At 39.8% G+C, this 16341-nt stretch overlaps 1 protein-coding gene and 1 long non-coding RNA gene across 4 annotated transcripts in view; one reads left to right on the plus strand and one right to left on the minus strand.

Annotated features, from left to right (window-relative positions):
* Window positions 1–2105: 2105 nt before the first annotated feature.
* On the plus strand, window positions 2106–15360 carry LOC120460526 (uncharacterized). The gene is made up of 2 exons (XR_005617971.2): window positions 2106–2319; window positions 13736–15360. It is a non-coding gene; the product is annotated as an uncharacterized LOC120460526 (long non-coding RNA).
* The window catches only part of spry2 (sprouty RTK signaling antagonist 2), a 154469-nt gene continuing 152143 nt past the window's right edge, over window positions 14016–16341 (minus strand). For all 3 annotated transcript variants that reach the window (XM_089132545.1, XM_089132546.1, XM_039648336.2), the window contains one exon: window positions 14016–15847. In XM_089132545.1, the coding sequence (XP_088988671.1) occupies window positions 14855–15796 (942 nt within the window). In that variant the 5' untranslated portion in view covers window positions 15797–15847 and the 3' untranslated portion in view covers window positions 14016–14854. The remainder of the gene's footprint in view (window positions 15848–16341) is intronic.

A 16341-nucleotide genomic window follows, 5' to 3' on the forward strand; every position in this document is an offset into this window, starting at 1 on the left:
CATATTAATCAAGCTGGAATGCCAAGCGAAAGGAATTCTGTTTGGATTGGCCTCTCTCCAGAAATGTCCATGCTTCTGTTCCCGATGTGCAGATGATATTGTAAGCCGGGACTTACTTCTTAACAACCAGTGTTAATCGTAGTCTATCACTACCGAGATAATGTAACCGTGCTTTTCAAAATAACCATGCATGTTCTCTAAGATATTACATTTTCTTTCCCAAATTGAAACCCAGTCGCAAAACATGATCATGGCTACTCACAAAGAGTCCTTTGTTGTGCGAAACCTTGCACCTGTGCTAATTTTGCAGACGATACCTTTGGCAGGAGAGGCTCCTTTTTTTCCTTTCTTCGCGTATAACAGAGCTGGAGAAATCCAAAGCATGTTGCCATCTTTCATACTATTTGCAAGTTTCTTTTTGCAGGGCCAACCCAATGGGAATACTCTGACACAGACATTATTAAGTGGATTCTGCACCAGTTGAGGAAAGGTTTAAGGGGTTTGGCCAGGTTTTAGGACACTTTGCGAGGAATGTTAACCAGGAAAGTCACGCTTCCTCACCTCACTTGCCATTCGTGGCCCCAGTGGTGGGTTTGCACCTGCCTCCGGTAACCTGACTCTTGAGCCCCTGGCCCCTTCATAGTTGTGTGACAGACTTGAGAGATCAATTTCCTCTAGTTGGAGGCATGAGTGCTGTTCTGACACGGCTTTGCCTCCAAGTCTGGGAGGCTGACAAGGTGAGCCTGGAGGGACAAAAGACGTAGGGTACCTGGGGTCATATTTAGCACCTCTGACTGCAAATTATTATCAATGTTGCTTCCCGCAAACTTATTTCAACAAACCCACTAGCCCCAAGGACTAAATTTGGGTGTGTAAATGGTCGTGCACCATATGAATGATACCACAAATCGTGTGGCTTGTTGAGGATTTTTATTATGATTTGATAATGTGGTGGGTAATAAAACATACGAAAAGTCTAACTTTTCTTTGAAGCAGGGACCCAAGGCGTATCTAGGATTAGAATATTACATTGACCTGAAGGTAGGCTCTTTAGACTTGGACCAGTAAGGAACCACTAAGAGACCACCCAGAACATCCTAGAACTGTGGTGGTGCATTTCGCACAAGCACAAACCACTCTATAAAATGTAGTTATTATGTCTAAAGAAATTTATTGTTCAGTGCGTTAAACAATCCAACAAAAGGCTGTGAAAGGATATTTCATGGGGACGTGGGAATAATAAAGTACTGCACACATTCCAACGCGCCAATCCTCTTTTCCCAGTGTCACAAACAAATCTTTCACTTACTTGTCCTGTAAACTACAGCTTTTTCTGGCTTAGCTGGCTTACTACCAAATGAGTGGAAAGTGACAGAATTCAAATCCCAGAAGAAAAACAGAATAACATTCATTTTCAGAGGGGCCATGCTTCCTAGGATTGGGCGCAACCTCTCTCGGTCCCCGCCGACTTGCTCAACGTGGAAATCTGTTTGAGATTAGGTCTAAAAATAAATCAACGGAGGAATGTTTTCATGTGTGCAGATATTGGGACCAGCTTTCCCCGCAGACCATCTTGGCAGGATGGGTTGGACCTCCCTGGTGCCTGAGGACCCAGAGAAGCAGCCCCAAATCCTCTCGGAAATTGCTGGTTTGATATAATAACATGACAGGAAACCACTCGAAACGTCACTTTTTTTTGTGCTGCATATGACTGTGTGCTCCATCACAAATTTCACCTCTGATGATTATAGAAATGACATTTTTAGGTTCATTTCTTTATATAGTTCTATATGACACCTGTAAACAAATCTCTATTCTTTCTTTGCACTGACTTTTGATCAACTGGTGTTTTTTGTGATTGTTAATAAATACATTAAGACAGTTGTCCTAGCTGTGTAACCACAGGTGTAGTGTATCTCCTAACCCCAACGTGTACAAATACTTTGTTAAATTTGAAATGATTAGCTTGAACATGCTAGTGTTATTTTAAATATAAATGCTAATTATGCAGTGAAATTAAATTCAATAGTTTGACACTATCATGTGAAAAGACAATGCCATACACTTAAGCATGTGCAGTTTTAGTATGCGTGGGTTGTGTAAGTTTCCTGTAATGAGATGATGAGGTTTAGCAGATCGACACAACATCAACATTAACGGGTTTGGTTGATTTGTAGAGCCATTGACATGTATATATGCAATCATTTTCATTAAGACTAGATTTCTTCTAGAAGTATGGAAATATTTGAGCATATTAAACTAATAAGGATATATCAGAGAATTTGATGCAGGTTAAATTGCAACAGGTCAGAAATGCAGGTAGGAACCTCATTTTGATAGTCACAACCATAAAATCATTTTTTTTTTTTATTGTAATTTAATGTCATTCGGTGACTACTCACTTTAGCAAAATGAGGAAATATGTCATGCATTAAAATGTCAAATTCAATTCAATTAAAAAGAATTACCATTTCTTCCCTTCACTGTTTCTTTCTCTTTGTCACAGTGTTTACATATATAGTTTAAGCTGTACTTTTAATAATCTTTTTGAACATTCAAGTTAACTTACTTAGATATTGCATTCAATTAAAGGTGACAGGACATAATAACAAAGTTGTAAACAATCTCATTTGGGGAAAAGGACATTTTCATCTAAAATTGTTAATCATGATTATCAATTGTAAAATTTTTATAATTTTTTTTTGTGTGTGCCGTGTTTGTTTTGCGCTTACTAGAGTATTGTTAGCTTAGCAATATGCTAAGGGCATACATTTTTATTTACCGTAGAATAGCTAAAAGTGTAGGCACTAATAGAGCCACATAAGTGAGTTAGGAACATTTAATATTTTTTTATTAAATGTTTTAAGCTTTATTTTGGATTAGAGCCTGGTTTTAGCTGTCTATTACCCCCCAACCTCTCAGTCTCCACCCTATATCCTCCACCTATTCAATGAGGACAGGTTTCCTATCCACTAACAGGTTCTTTCTTGCAGCGAAGGTGAATAGTGTGACACTCGCAAATCCATTATCCCAGACTGCTCTGGCTGCTGCATCTGTTTTTTGTTACACCCTCCTTATACTAAGAAGCTATGGACGGTGCAAGAAGGGGATTAACTTATTTTACAAAGATATTTCTTTTTTACCTGATGATTTATTTTGTATCCACTTTAGGGTGACATTCTAACACATATGAGACTCTTAAAGGAATAGTTCACCCAAAAATGAAAATGAGCCCATAATTTACTCACCCTCAAGCCATCCTAGTTGTATGACTTTCTTCTTTCAGCCAAGTTATTTAGAGTTATTTAAAATATATATATATATATATATATATATATTCTGTCTCTTCCGTGCTTTGTAATGGGATTGAATAGACTCCAGTGGGTTAATAAATGCCTTCTGAAGTAAAGCGATGGGTTTCTGTAAGACAAATATCAATATTTAAAACCTTATTATCCTTACAAAAAACCATTGCTTCACTTCAGAAGGCATTTATTAACCCACTGGAGTCATATGGATAATTGTTATGATGGATGTGCTTTTTGGAGCTTAAAAAATTTGGACACAATTCAGTAGTTGGGAAGAGCCAGGATATTATTTAATATAACTCTGATTGTGTTTGGTTGAAAGAAGAAAGGCATAAACACCTAGGATGACTTGAGGGCGAGTAAAATAATGGATCATTTTCATTTCCGGGGAACTATTCATTTAAAGGACTGTATTGTAAAAAACAGCATTAAATTAACTAAATGAATTTATAGTACACTGCTATGCAGTTGCTAGGGTGTTCTGTAAGGTTGCTAGGGGGTGTTGCAAGGTGATTGCTCTGGTGTTCTAAATTGTTTTTAGAACTTTGCTATGCAGTTGCTAGGGTGTAACTAAGGTGTTCTGACTGATTATTAGTGCAGTGCTATGCAGTTGCTAGCATGACCTGAGAATTAGGGGGATGCCAGTATGTTCATACGTTTGATAAAGGTGTTGTTTAAAAATGTTGCTAAAATGATTGTTTGGGTGTTTTGATTGAAATCCACCATCAGATATGAATATTTGTTCTGCTTGTTTATAGCACACCTCCTCAAAAAGATTTGCAATATATATGTGTCATTCATAAAAATAGCATACAATGGTATGGAACGAGTTACAGGTTAAAGTTTAATACGTAGGATTACATAATACTTAGTGGTTTGTTCAAATCCCTGACCCTATGAGCAATAGTAATAGTGATGCTTGCCTTAGCAAACACAATTATTAAACTTTGGCTGACAGAGGGATCCACAGCTGTACGGAGAAACCACTAATAAAACAGGTCCATTAATCATGCGCTTGAGTTTAATCCCAGTTTCCGAGATTTATGGAGCTTTAATTGAATTTAGTTGCAGATCATGGGAAATCCGTTTAAGAAACAAGCGTAGTGTAATACTTTATGGAAAGTAACTTTGTATGGGGAAACATTTGGAAAAAAGTCTGTGTGTGTATTACTTGCTGAATGACTGGGTGGCTGTCCGTCTCAGTGTTTGTCAAAGAAATGTGGCCTGACCCATTTTTATTGCCCTTGTGACGAAGGATATTTTCATTATCGCAGCTGCCCAATTCATATTTAACACAACCTGTTTTATACTAAACATACTCCTCCTCTTAGTTTGACCAACTCACTCAGCATTGCTTTAAAAAGGTAATTTTTTACCTTAGTGGTTATGTGACCGTGTTTGGCTTGTAGGTTTGTGTACCTCGAGTTTAACTCGTGTCTCAATGGGTCTTTTCAAAGGGGAACTTGTGCGCCAAGAGCCATGACTTAAGCACGGTTGGAAGAGATAGAACAGTGATCTCAAAATGAAAGAGTAGTTTTATGCTCTGAGGTTATGTTTGCATATCACATCATGTGTCCTACATCTCTAATGGATTTCATTGCAAGTATATTTGCATATATGTAAACTTTTTTAGCAAGCTGAGCTTCGTGTTTGTAGCTCACCTGAATTATGCTTTGTTCAAATATCATAAATGATTCACATTTCGAGTTACAGTTTATGGTTGGTGGTACGCCAAACGTCATCATTACTGTTGCTCATGGTGTTTTATACAAAACCTTAAACCATATTTAATTTAGTACCTAACTTGTCCTGCAACCGTTTATGCTATGGACATGAATCCTACTGCAGCTTTTTTGCCTGTGGTTAACAAAAAAAAGAGGAAATTTATATCGAAGCATGTTTTCACCACGAAAAAAAAGAAGATAATTGTAACCTTTTATCTCACAGATCTTATTTTTTTCACAGAATTGTGAAATAAACTCGCAATTGTTCAGTACTTCAATTCTGAGGAAAAAAAATACCGACTTGTCACAATGCAATTCTGAGAAACAAAAAAGTCGGAATTGTGAGATAAAAAGTCGCAATTACCTTATTAACTCAGATCATTTAGTCTTGGAAGAATGTGGTGAGAAATGTTTGAGTTAATTTTAAGATCTAAGCACAGTTTGAGACAATCGCATGTGTTTTTCTTTTCTTTTTTCCTATGGCCATCATTACTCCCAAGTCACTGTGACTCACATAAAGAAGAAATTATTTAGCAACATTTTTTTGTCTGAGATAAAGTGGTCGTTTATGAAGCAGTTGGCGCCCGGCTCTCGAGACTGAACCTATAAACTTAACAACCTTGTTTAAACATCAGAGCCCCTTTACCCTTGTGAAGATAAGGACAAACATGAAAAGTTGGTAGAAAGGCGCATGCAAGACTACTTTAACACTTTAAAGTGCCAATAAAAAGTTTAGATGCGACACGCCACCAACAACTGTTCATCAGTGAGTGAGTCAAATTATGTCTGGCCCAAATGAATGTATAAAAAGACACGCATTTAGTTAGGAAATGGGATCAAAAAAACGGTCGCTGGTGCTTAGAAACAGATGGAGACTGTGCTAATCAGTGCCGAGACGTGCACACACTCCAGTGCGGCGTGAGTCAACAGCAATCAGCTCCTGGGTTCAAACACCATCATGCTAAACCACTGCTGACCGTCCCATTTGATGACTTCACATGGCCTGAAATGGGGGAGGGAGAGGGGTAGATAGCGCAGAAGTGTGCGTGCATGCAAAAGAGATCGCTACTGCTTTCAGATTCAGAACATCCGAAGAGCCCTGAAGCTGCAGTCCCGGTGCAACGACGGTGGCGGCCTGGTTAATGATTTGCTTAAGGGTTTATGTTAAATGCTGTTGTTAGTCCTGCTCTTGTGGACACCATTGTGTACAGCTCAGCTGGCTGGTTGTTGGGAGTGAGTGAATGGGTACGGATGGTAGGTGGTATTTACAGTCAGTCATTAATTATATTATGTGGCAGTCAGGGAGTTGTGAGGTTCTGCATTCGGTTCACATATCATAGGTCAACCCACTGTAATGATCCCTTAGATAGACCTCACTTTTTAAAAAACTTTTGCTGATAATTTACTCACCCCCATGTCATCCAAGACGTCCACGTCTTTCTTTCTTCAGTCGAAAAGTAAGGTTTTTGATGAAAACATTCCAGGATTTTTCTCCTTATAACGGACTTCACTGGGCACCAAACGGTTCAAGATCCAAACGAGAGTGCAGCTTCAAAGGGCTTTAAACGACACCAGACGATGAATAAGTCTCTTATCTAGCGCAAAAATAATATTTCTTATTTTTACACTATGTAATTTTCTATTTATTTTAAACAACTATCAATTTCAGCATTTTTACACATTTTTACATTTATTCAAAATAATATCTAAAGGCAGTTACACAAAATATAGCCTTTTCGAATCATCATCAGTCACCAAGTTCGTTACACACTGGTCACAGACAGAAGATGGCGTCTATTCACCAAGCTGACTGCTCACCAAAATAATCCCGCAGTCATCATTGTTTTGACATTTCAAGGTTTGATTTTGACATGACATTAACATCTTAAATAGGTGAGTTAATTGTTTACTTACTTTTTACAGTCTTCCAGCGCCATAATGTCGATCATACTTCATTCACTTCGGATTCGAGAACGCGCATGAAACAAGAAGCGGGATTTTTTACAGTCTATGGATTTTTCTCACGAACTATAACCAATCATAGCGCGATGGAGGGATTGACTCCACTCACGTGACTTTCTTTTGTCACATGAGAAAAACGAGAGATTTATACAATTTTTAATGTCACACTTTTGTGTTGTTTTATTTTTCTAATATGGATTCGTTTCTCCTCCACGTTTTTTGAGGAGGCACTTCCTCCCTTGCCTCCTCGGAGGAAACGCGATATAATTGTAATTAAAAAAAAAAAAGTATTATTTATAACATCGTATTATTTTATAACAATTAGTTAATGATATTTTTAAATTCTTGTAATTATAATAATATAATTAATAATCATTATACATGTTTTCAATAATACTAATATAGCCTATATAACATCTGATGCAAGAATTTGACACGTACGAAACATGACTCACATCTCCTGTGTGATGATAGAACATCTGAGCAGTAATAGTTTCCTCTGGGCATGTTCAGAGAAATGTGTCAATAGACACATTATAATTTGTTGTGATTTGACATGTGAAATTGTGTCACGTTGACATGTTGCAGGTTGGTGGGGCTTGTTAACGTTTGTCGTGTTTGTGATTGAGACAAACATTTGAGTGTTTTTGAGTGGAGTCATGTGTAGCTTTTGCCTTTCCTGTTGTGTTGGTGTTGTACTATGATTACACTTTGGCTGACAACCTCATACATCCAGTAGACGTGTGGGCTACATGCCCAGTTCACTGTTTACATGATCTAGAGGGCCTGGCGATAGGCTTTTCGTATAATTTATATGTCCTTCTCCTCGTTCTGATCTCAAGACAACATAAACTACATTTGCAAACTTTCTGAAGAAAACATGATCAATGTTTTTCAGTGCAAAACTGATGCTAGAATGTTCTCTGTGAATTTTAGCTATTGCCTGTTGCTATGAGGTTGCTGGGATGTTCTGAGTGGTCACTGACCAATTTTGAGTGGTTGCTAGGTAGTTGCGAAGGGGATTAGTGTGGTTTTTAGTGTGTATGAAAACATTTAGATATATAAACAGCTAATGGAATGAATTAACTTTTGGAATACAACATGCAAAATGTTGAGTATTTTGCAAATCTCCCAAATAAAATACAACTTGACCTCCTTTAAGGGCAGCTAAACAGATCCGCAAACACAAATTCCTCGACTCCCTCTTTCCAGAAGTTTCTCAGTTCACGATCCCGCTCTCCAAAAGCCTGCTGGGCTTCCAGCCTCTGTCTGTCTGTGTTCCTCTCTAATTAGTCCTGTACCCCCACCAACCCTAACGACCACGCAGGCCTTTTCCAGGGCTCCTTCGTGTCCTCTAACTCAATTAACCCGAAGGCAAGACCACTGCCCTTCTATCCCTCTTTTCTCCCCCCAACCTCCCCATCCCTCCTTCCTTTTGCCTCCAGGCTGGATTGTTCATTTAGGAAGTTTTTTCTCGCGTCCTAATGCGCAGTGACGCCTATTACATAAGTTAAAGAGGCTTCTTTCATGTCTTCTCCCGCTGTCCCGGCGTTCACCTTTTTCCCGAGCTGGTTCCGCTCTTTTCTCTTTTAAAGAGAGATAATTGATATGCCCTGGAATCATTCACAATGATTCCGGTGTGCGGCCATGTGTCCGTGCATGCTCATTTTGAGGTTTTCTTTGTGAGTGCAAGCTTTTTTATGTGCAGAAATATGAATGCATGTAAGTGCATGTGCAATGATGAACCTTCTCGGGTGAAAACAAGATTAAAGCAAAATGAAAAATAAATGCATAATCGCTTATTAGCATTTAAGTTATAACATGTCATATGCATCTGAAATTAGTTTGAAAGCAGATTTATCTTTTCTTTCTCAGGGACAATTTAAAAGTTGATTTATAGTGCTTGTTTAAAAAGTATTTGCACATTTATAAAAATGTGTGAATGGCTTTGCAATGGGATTACTCAAGCACACGTTTGTCACAATAGATACACTGTTTGAAATGAAGGTTGTGATGCTGTATGGTTGTGAAACTTAGTTAACAATGAACTTCACGTGTGTGAGCTTGAGAGGAACTGACTACACTTAAATCACCTTAAGACTAAAAATGGTTCATAATAAAGTTAGTTACTTTCAAGATGCATCTTGCTTTGATGTAATGTAATGACATTTGAAAGTGTGATTTTAGCGTCAAAGTGTCCAAATACTTTCTCGAGCCACTGTAGGCCTACGTGATGAAATGTGTGGTCTATTCATCGCCGCGTTTGTCTGTGGATGGATTGTGTGGTTAGTTTCCACAGGAAATGGCAGACAAGCTAAAGTTTCTCAGAAACACACTTGTAGGGGTTGCTTTCTTGTCGCTAACAGAGAATCATGTCCATATCCTGTGTGAGAGTGTGAATATACCTGCATGCCGGTCATGATTTGAACTATTTTTAAGCTTGAGGTTCAACTGCGCAATTTGAAGCTTGAATTCCTGTATGCATTATGTAGGTGACACTTGCGCAAAAAATGTGATTGCTGCCTGACCATGCAAACGTCGCTTTCAAAATACTGGTTGTTAGGGTTGTTCTAAGAGGTTGCTAGAACATTCCTTATTGGCACAGGTCAAAAAAGTATTTTGGGTTCTGGCTCCTGTCCCACCAGAGTAGGACTATATTGTATGAACCTGTATATATTACACGCACAGATCTCAGTAACCTATGTCTGTTATGTCTGTTTAGGAGAAGTTATATTCTCCTAAATTCTCCTCAACTGCACATTTTAAAGTACTTTCACAGCAACCACTAAATATAAAAATTTGTCTAATTTTATTATATTATTTAAAAAGATATATAAAGATATCTTAAAGATATATATATATAAAAAGAATAAAACGATGAGTTATTCAAATATTAAAATAAAATTCCAGCTACTTAAGTTATTTTCATATATGCCCATTTTAAAATCAAAATATGGTATAATTATGGTATAAGGTAACATTGACATAAAACAGTCAATTATTGCATTTTTATGATGAATTTATTTCATGTGGGTTGTAGAAAGATCTCGTGTTTGTTGCTGAAATAAGAAAGGGTGGGAAAGTGTAGAAGGAGGGGTGGAATAGAAAGGACCATGCAATTATGGAATTTCATCCCTCTTTCTCTCGGAAACTTAATCTTCCCCTGCCTTTGGGTAAAGCCGAAGGCTCATTCAGGCAGGAATGTCAGGACGAGTTTTAGAATGTAGTGAGATTGCTGAGAGAGAGAGAGAGAGAGAGAGAGAGAGAGAGAGAGAGAGAGAGAGAGAGAGAGAGAGAGAGAGAGAGAGAGAGAGTCCTTGCCGAATTTCCCGATGCAAGTTTACAATGGGGGAAGAAAATTCTAACTCGTAAAACTTTAGCACTCAATTTTTTTTAATGATTTTACTGCAAATGTCTAATTTTGTCTTTCATTTAACAAGACGGTCCAAAATATATTTAGTCAGACCATACACACGGAATTCCCAGCGTTGCCACAAGGGGCACTATAGCAGACATTAGCATAAATTGTCTTCTTCTACAATCAATTTTTCTTTCAGATCAAAAACTCATGTCGAAGAAGTTTGAAGAGAACCGTAGCTGGTTAAAGACAAACAGTTAACATTTTAGCTTAAAAACACTTTTTGTGCACACTTGATGGTAACTTTAACCAAACCTTCTATCTTGAGAACACATGCAATGTCTGCATACTTGCGTAAAGTTTTTTTTTTTTCATGCTAAAGTTCAAATAAAGAACACAATTATTTAGTTGTGCACAAAGCCAGTGTTGTTTTTAATCAGAATGAAGTTGCAAAAATCAGAATCAAAATGCATACAGATTGTGACCATGAAGAAATCGGGACGCCTCTGACTGCCAGAGAAACAGATAAAAACTTCAGGATGGAACACAGACATGGGCTCTCTTGTTCCCTGCCCCCACCGAGCACCTCATCCTGCTCACTCTCTCGCTCTCTCTCTTTCTCTCGGCACATTGCTGTTTGATTGCTTAAGCCCGGTGGTCAGACAATGGGCGTATAAAGAATGGGCCGCTTCCTTCCTTCCTGTTGAGTATTCTGCCTTGATGAGCAGACTGAATAGATCTGGGCTTCAGAACGGGGCATGAGCGCCGGGACCCAGCTAAAACCAACAAAGAGACGCTCTGGGGGCTTTTCCAATTGCTCTGCTGCCTACTCTCGCTCTCTCTCTCTCTCGTTCTTTCTCTGCACAAATGCAATCTCTTTTTTAAATATTCTCTTGCTTAATAGGGGTTTCTCTCTGGAACTGAAAATTTTGCAGTGTTCAACGACAGAATAAACTTGAAAAACTTTTTAAACTTTACAAAAAAATATTTTTTTTTCAGTTGTTGTTTTTTTAGGTGTCGTCGTCGCTAAAAGTGAATGAATCATGTTCCATATCACGCAATGTATTTTGACAGTCTGTTGACTGTAATTATGTATTGCACCTGAAAATAATTTACTCACCCTCATTGAAACATTGAAAATTATTTATGAATGTGGATTTGAGGTGCGTGAAGATTATTCAGAAGCTTTCCTCAAGATAAGCTAGTTGCTTTTTTTTCATGAAACATGGGGTAAAATGAATAAATGAGACTGAACTATACCTTTAATCAGTATATTTGTCTTTTTAAAGTATCTATTATTTCAGTTTTTTACCTCAAGTACCTCAAACCCTTACGTTTTTTTCTTCATTTTCAAATAGTGCCTTTATTGTTTTGCAGAGTAAAATCTCAAACCCAACATTTAGTCCTGTGGTAACCAGTCAGGGCTATCTCTCTTTGCTTGTGTAGCTTGTCCTCATTGACATTGTTAAATTTAGAATGAGGATGGAAGTAATCAATACCCTTTCAAACCATACCAAAAACATCAATAGACGGGTACATAACGTCTTGAATGGAAAAAATGAAATAACTTCCCGTTGGCCTAATCCACTCCTTTTGACGATAACTAGATGTTCCGGCCTAGGCAAGCACTTAATACTAGTGTTAATTTTTTGGGACAAAGTAAGTTCCGTTCCGTCTGTTGTCTGTTTATTGAGGTCAACCCTCCCAGCCTTTATCTGACCCATTTCCCTGCTCAATGGAGAAATCTATATTTCTCCATTTCTCTTGAACTTGGCATGCAATTGCAGCTCTTTCAAAAGGGTGTCATTTTTCCCATCTATCCTTCTTTTGTGCTGCCTGCACCCATAACAACACATTTAGCGGCTGCTAAACACTCGCACGCAAAGTAGGAAACATGCGCGTGCGTGCTGGCACACACACACACACACACACACTCTCTCAAAGTCTGCCCTGTGAGAATACCAAGCAGGTAGTTGAAGAGGCTTAAGAGGCGGTGAAATAACTGAGGGCCATTGAAAAGATGGTGAATACACAAGGGTTCGAATGTGGGGGTAAACTGTTGGCCCATTGTCATTTAAAGTAATGTCTTTAACCCTTTGTGAGGCTTTCTTGAGCAAACCAACCCCCTGTCGCTGGCCTGCCATTCACAGCTTAAAACAATGGGTGGGAGGCAAGCCGGAAAACGACGCACTCGAGCGATCGGGACGGTTTTGTTTCTCCACCTTTTGCCGCGTAAATGGGGAAGGGGGCTCATCCTTAGCGAGGGGTGAAAGCTGGCTGCCTGTCACTCAAACCCTCGGCAAAATAACAAACATGCGCCAACACGCTGAACCGACAGTTCGAATGCCAGTAGTGCATATCATGTCACAGGGAAGAAAATGGGGAAACGGCAGTCTTTTATTAGGCGGCAGCATAAGTGCGTGCTAGCGTGTATGCATTGCAATATCGCAATATATTACTTTAGCCTACTATTACATTTTTTTTTTTTTTTTGCAATCACCTTGGTTTCAAAATGGTTCCCAATTGATGGATCGTATCCAACCATATCTAATTGATGGATCCACCAAAAAATAGTTGTTGTAGACCAATCAATCTCTAAGGGATTTTGGTGCAAATTCATGTCACTTCATTTGGAATGTAAAATCTGGGTCCTAAAGTTGAGAAAGACTACTTTAAAATCATGTTTAGTTAAAGCAATTTTGCAATGCAATTTTTTTAGAAATCAAAATTCCCTTTCTGGGTTTCTTCATACAAAAAGGTTACACAACTGCATGTAGCGTAACTAGCATTGCATCCAAGAAGCAAGAACTTCCTCAAAAGCAGAATTGATAAAGCATCTTGCGTATACCATATCAAGTCTTAAAATTCCCACAGGGCAGTTTCCACAACACAAACGAGGATTGGACGGAGCGTAGCAAACTACGGCTTGCCAACAGAAACAATCTCTGATCCTCCTGATGTCAACTAGTGGTTTGCATACTTCAATGATTAAACCAGTGCCAGATGTTTCCCATGGAAGTAAATTCAGCCAGTATCCGCTGCTGGCAGGGGAGGCTGGAAGTTACCCCTGAAGGTCTGGCCCAAGATCAGGGCTTCTTTGTCAGGAATCTGAGATCAGTTTGTTTGGGTGGTTCTAGAAAACAAAGCGTTTAGAGTTCCATGTATTGGTGTTAGTTAATTGGCAAATCAGAACTCGGTCTTAATTCAGCGTGACGATTTCATAATCAGCCAGATCAACACAAACTAATACAGTTCTGCAATTTCCAGTCAAGATTTTGACTCAAATGGTCATGGCCACTGTAAGATCAGTCAACACCATACAATACTCAAATGTTGCATTTATAGTGAGCTATATTAAACTTCATTTGATCTCTTTTGTGCAGGAAGATCTCATCGATAGAATCTCTCAGTAACGCACCTATTTTGCTGATCTGACAACGTACACTATCGCTTTCATCGCCTTATTTTCAGATGACCTCGAAACTGAAGCTCTGCGAACATCGCGGCTGTCATCATAAACGCAAAGTGAAATGCGACCCTGACAGAAGATCCATCGGGTAAACAAAGGCAATTGAAAACACTGTAGATTGCCTGAAATGGGCCTTTGTGCTCAAAGGCTAAAAACAAGGCCAACAGCAGGCCAGAAAGAACACAGAAAATGCATTGTTTAATTTCAAAACGTTAATATATTTTCTATTTTATAGTGAACATATGCATCTGACACCCTTGTCACCCTTTTTTTTTTTTTGCAGCAACAACAGAGGAGGATTTGTTTCTCAAAGTTGGGGTGATGCCTATAATGATGCCTCTCCAAATAAATATTACTTTATAAAATAATAAAACTTCAAATAAATATTTTTACACTAAACAATGTGTTGAAATTAGAAAATAAAGTTTTTCTTAGGGTCACTGTACAATTTACAAGTATAGTTGTAGGGATAATTCATGTAAGGTTCCTCTTCTATAAGGCAAAATATCAAAAGAGTGATTGACATACATTCGAAACGAATGTACAACACTATACAAGTTTTGTATATGCATCATATATATGGATCTGTCAAGGTGCCTCTGGTTTGGCACAATGTGTTTCACAGTTGAAATATTATATGTACAAAAATAAAATCTCTCAGAAAAAGAGCTCATTTGCTAATTTACATACTTTGCAGATACTATTCACAAACAGTTAGTTAGGAGAGTCTGTCACCTTTATCAGTCATATTACTGAATGTCAATAAGGCTAACATTCTGGACTTCAGTTTAAAATGAAAAGGAAAGGGAAGGTTGTTGAGACAAACGTTAATCCCCCCTTAAAGAGTCAGAGAGAGAGAGAAAGTGAGAAAAGCAAACAACAAACAAACAAACATAGAAACAAGCAAACCACTTCAAACCAGTTTTTGCCAATCCAATGTCACCTCTTGGTCTACAGTGCCAAAACTACAACAATTTGCGAAAATTGTTCCACTGCTCTGGAGATAGTCCCAGATAAGGTTATCTTCCCAGGGCTACTCCAGGAAACGAGCCCCGTCAACTCCTTTGTTCTTGCAGCGGCATCCTGGCCGACTGGTGCAGTCGTAGCACGCCTGGCACAATGCCACGCAGCCCTTCGCCGGGAGGTAGCAAAGCAGGCAGGGCAGGAAAATCGCCAGGACGCTTATGGCCGACCACCGCATGCAGCAATGCGACTGGCTGCAAGAGAACGGCTTGTCCGCGCACACATCCTCGTCGTCGCTGGAGCAGTGGTAGAAGAGACCTTTGACGCAGCAGACGCAGGTGACATAGTCCATTGCCGTCGTCGCCGAGCAAAGGCACCTGCGCCCACACATCCAACAGGAGGGCAGGGTCCGAGGGCAGGTGCATCCCTTGCACTTGCACCGGCCACAGTCCTCGCAGCGATTCAAGTGCTTTCCGTCGGCGGCCTGGCCTCCGGCCGGCACGAAGGGTTTCAGTTCGTCCTGCTTCGGCTCTGGCCGTTTGGGCTGCACTCTCACCACCCGCTCGCCCATCCCGCCTGCGTTTCCCAAAAGTCTTTGCTCCGATGAAGTGCTGCCTGTGCTGGCCCTGGCGGTACTGTGCGAGCCATCGCTGGGTCCACTGGTGGATCTGCTCAGGTCGCTCCTCGGTGACTGGGGGGCTTGTTGAGGAGACTGCTGTCCAGTTCGCTGGGCTCTTGGGGAGTTTCTGTGCTCAGAGAGCTCAACGGAGGTGCTGGAATTCAGGCTGGAAGGTTGCGAGTCCACTTTCTGCTGGGAGGCCGGTGGCCGGGGCGCCACCGTCGGGCCCTCCGTGTACTCATTGCTGCTGCGGATGGTCCTGATCTGGTCCAGGGAGAGCACCTGAGCATCCCAAGGCTCCGAGTCCCCAGTTTGGGGTCTGCCACTGTCACGCAAAGCTCGCAGCAAGCCAGAGGAGCCGCTGCCGCCGCCATTTTGAGCTCTCGTGTCCATCTTTACTCTGAAGTGGGAACCCTCCGGCTGGCATTGAACACATCTGAAGTCCTATGGGAAAGGCAGACAGTTAAATGAGAGCATACAGGGAAGTAAAATCCCATAAACTAACCATATGTAAATCATATGAACTAGGCAAAAAGAAAAGGCAGATGGCAAGCTCCTTCATGCAAATCTCCCAACTACACCCCACCTCTACACCCCTGGAAGGCTGGCCATCAATGGGACAGGCCTTTACCACCTGCAGCTATCAAGTTCATATAGAGCATCTAGTAGACTTAATACCATCGTTGCTCTGCAATGTCTCAGGTGCTGCATTTTCCCTGATCAAAAAATCAAAAAGGATTTCTTTGCATAGTCTTTGTAGCAGTTTGTCTTCTGCACAAGCATCTTCCTCATCTATCCTATCAGTGATGGAGAGATTGAGACTATTCTTAAATACTCTATAAATGACAGCCTTTTTCTTAACTAATCTGCACATTTATACAAAATCTCAGGGATTTTTTTCCTTGCCGTGATCGCCTTTGGCTTGCATTTGTAAGGCA

The sequence above is a fragment of the Pimephales promelas genome, chromosome 6, assembly GCF_988280905.1.
Source record: "Pimephales promelas chromosome 6, fPimPro1.hap1.1, whole genome shotgun sequence".
Taxonomy (NCBI): domain Eukaryota; kingdom Metazoa; phylum Chordata; class Actinopteri; order Cypriniformes; family Leuciscidae; genus Pimephales; species Pimephales promelas.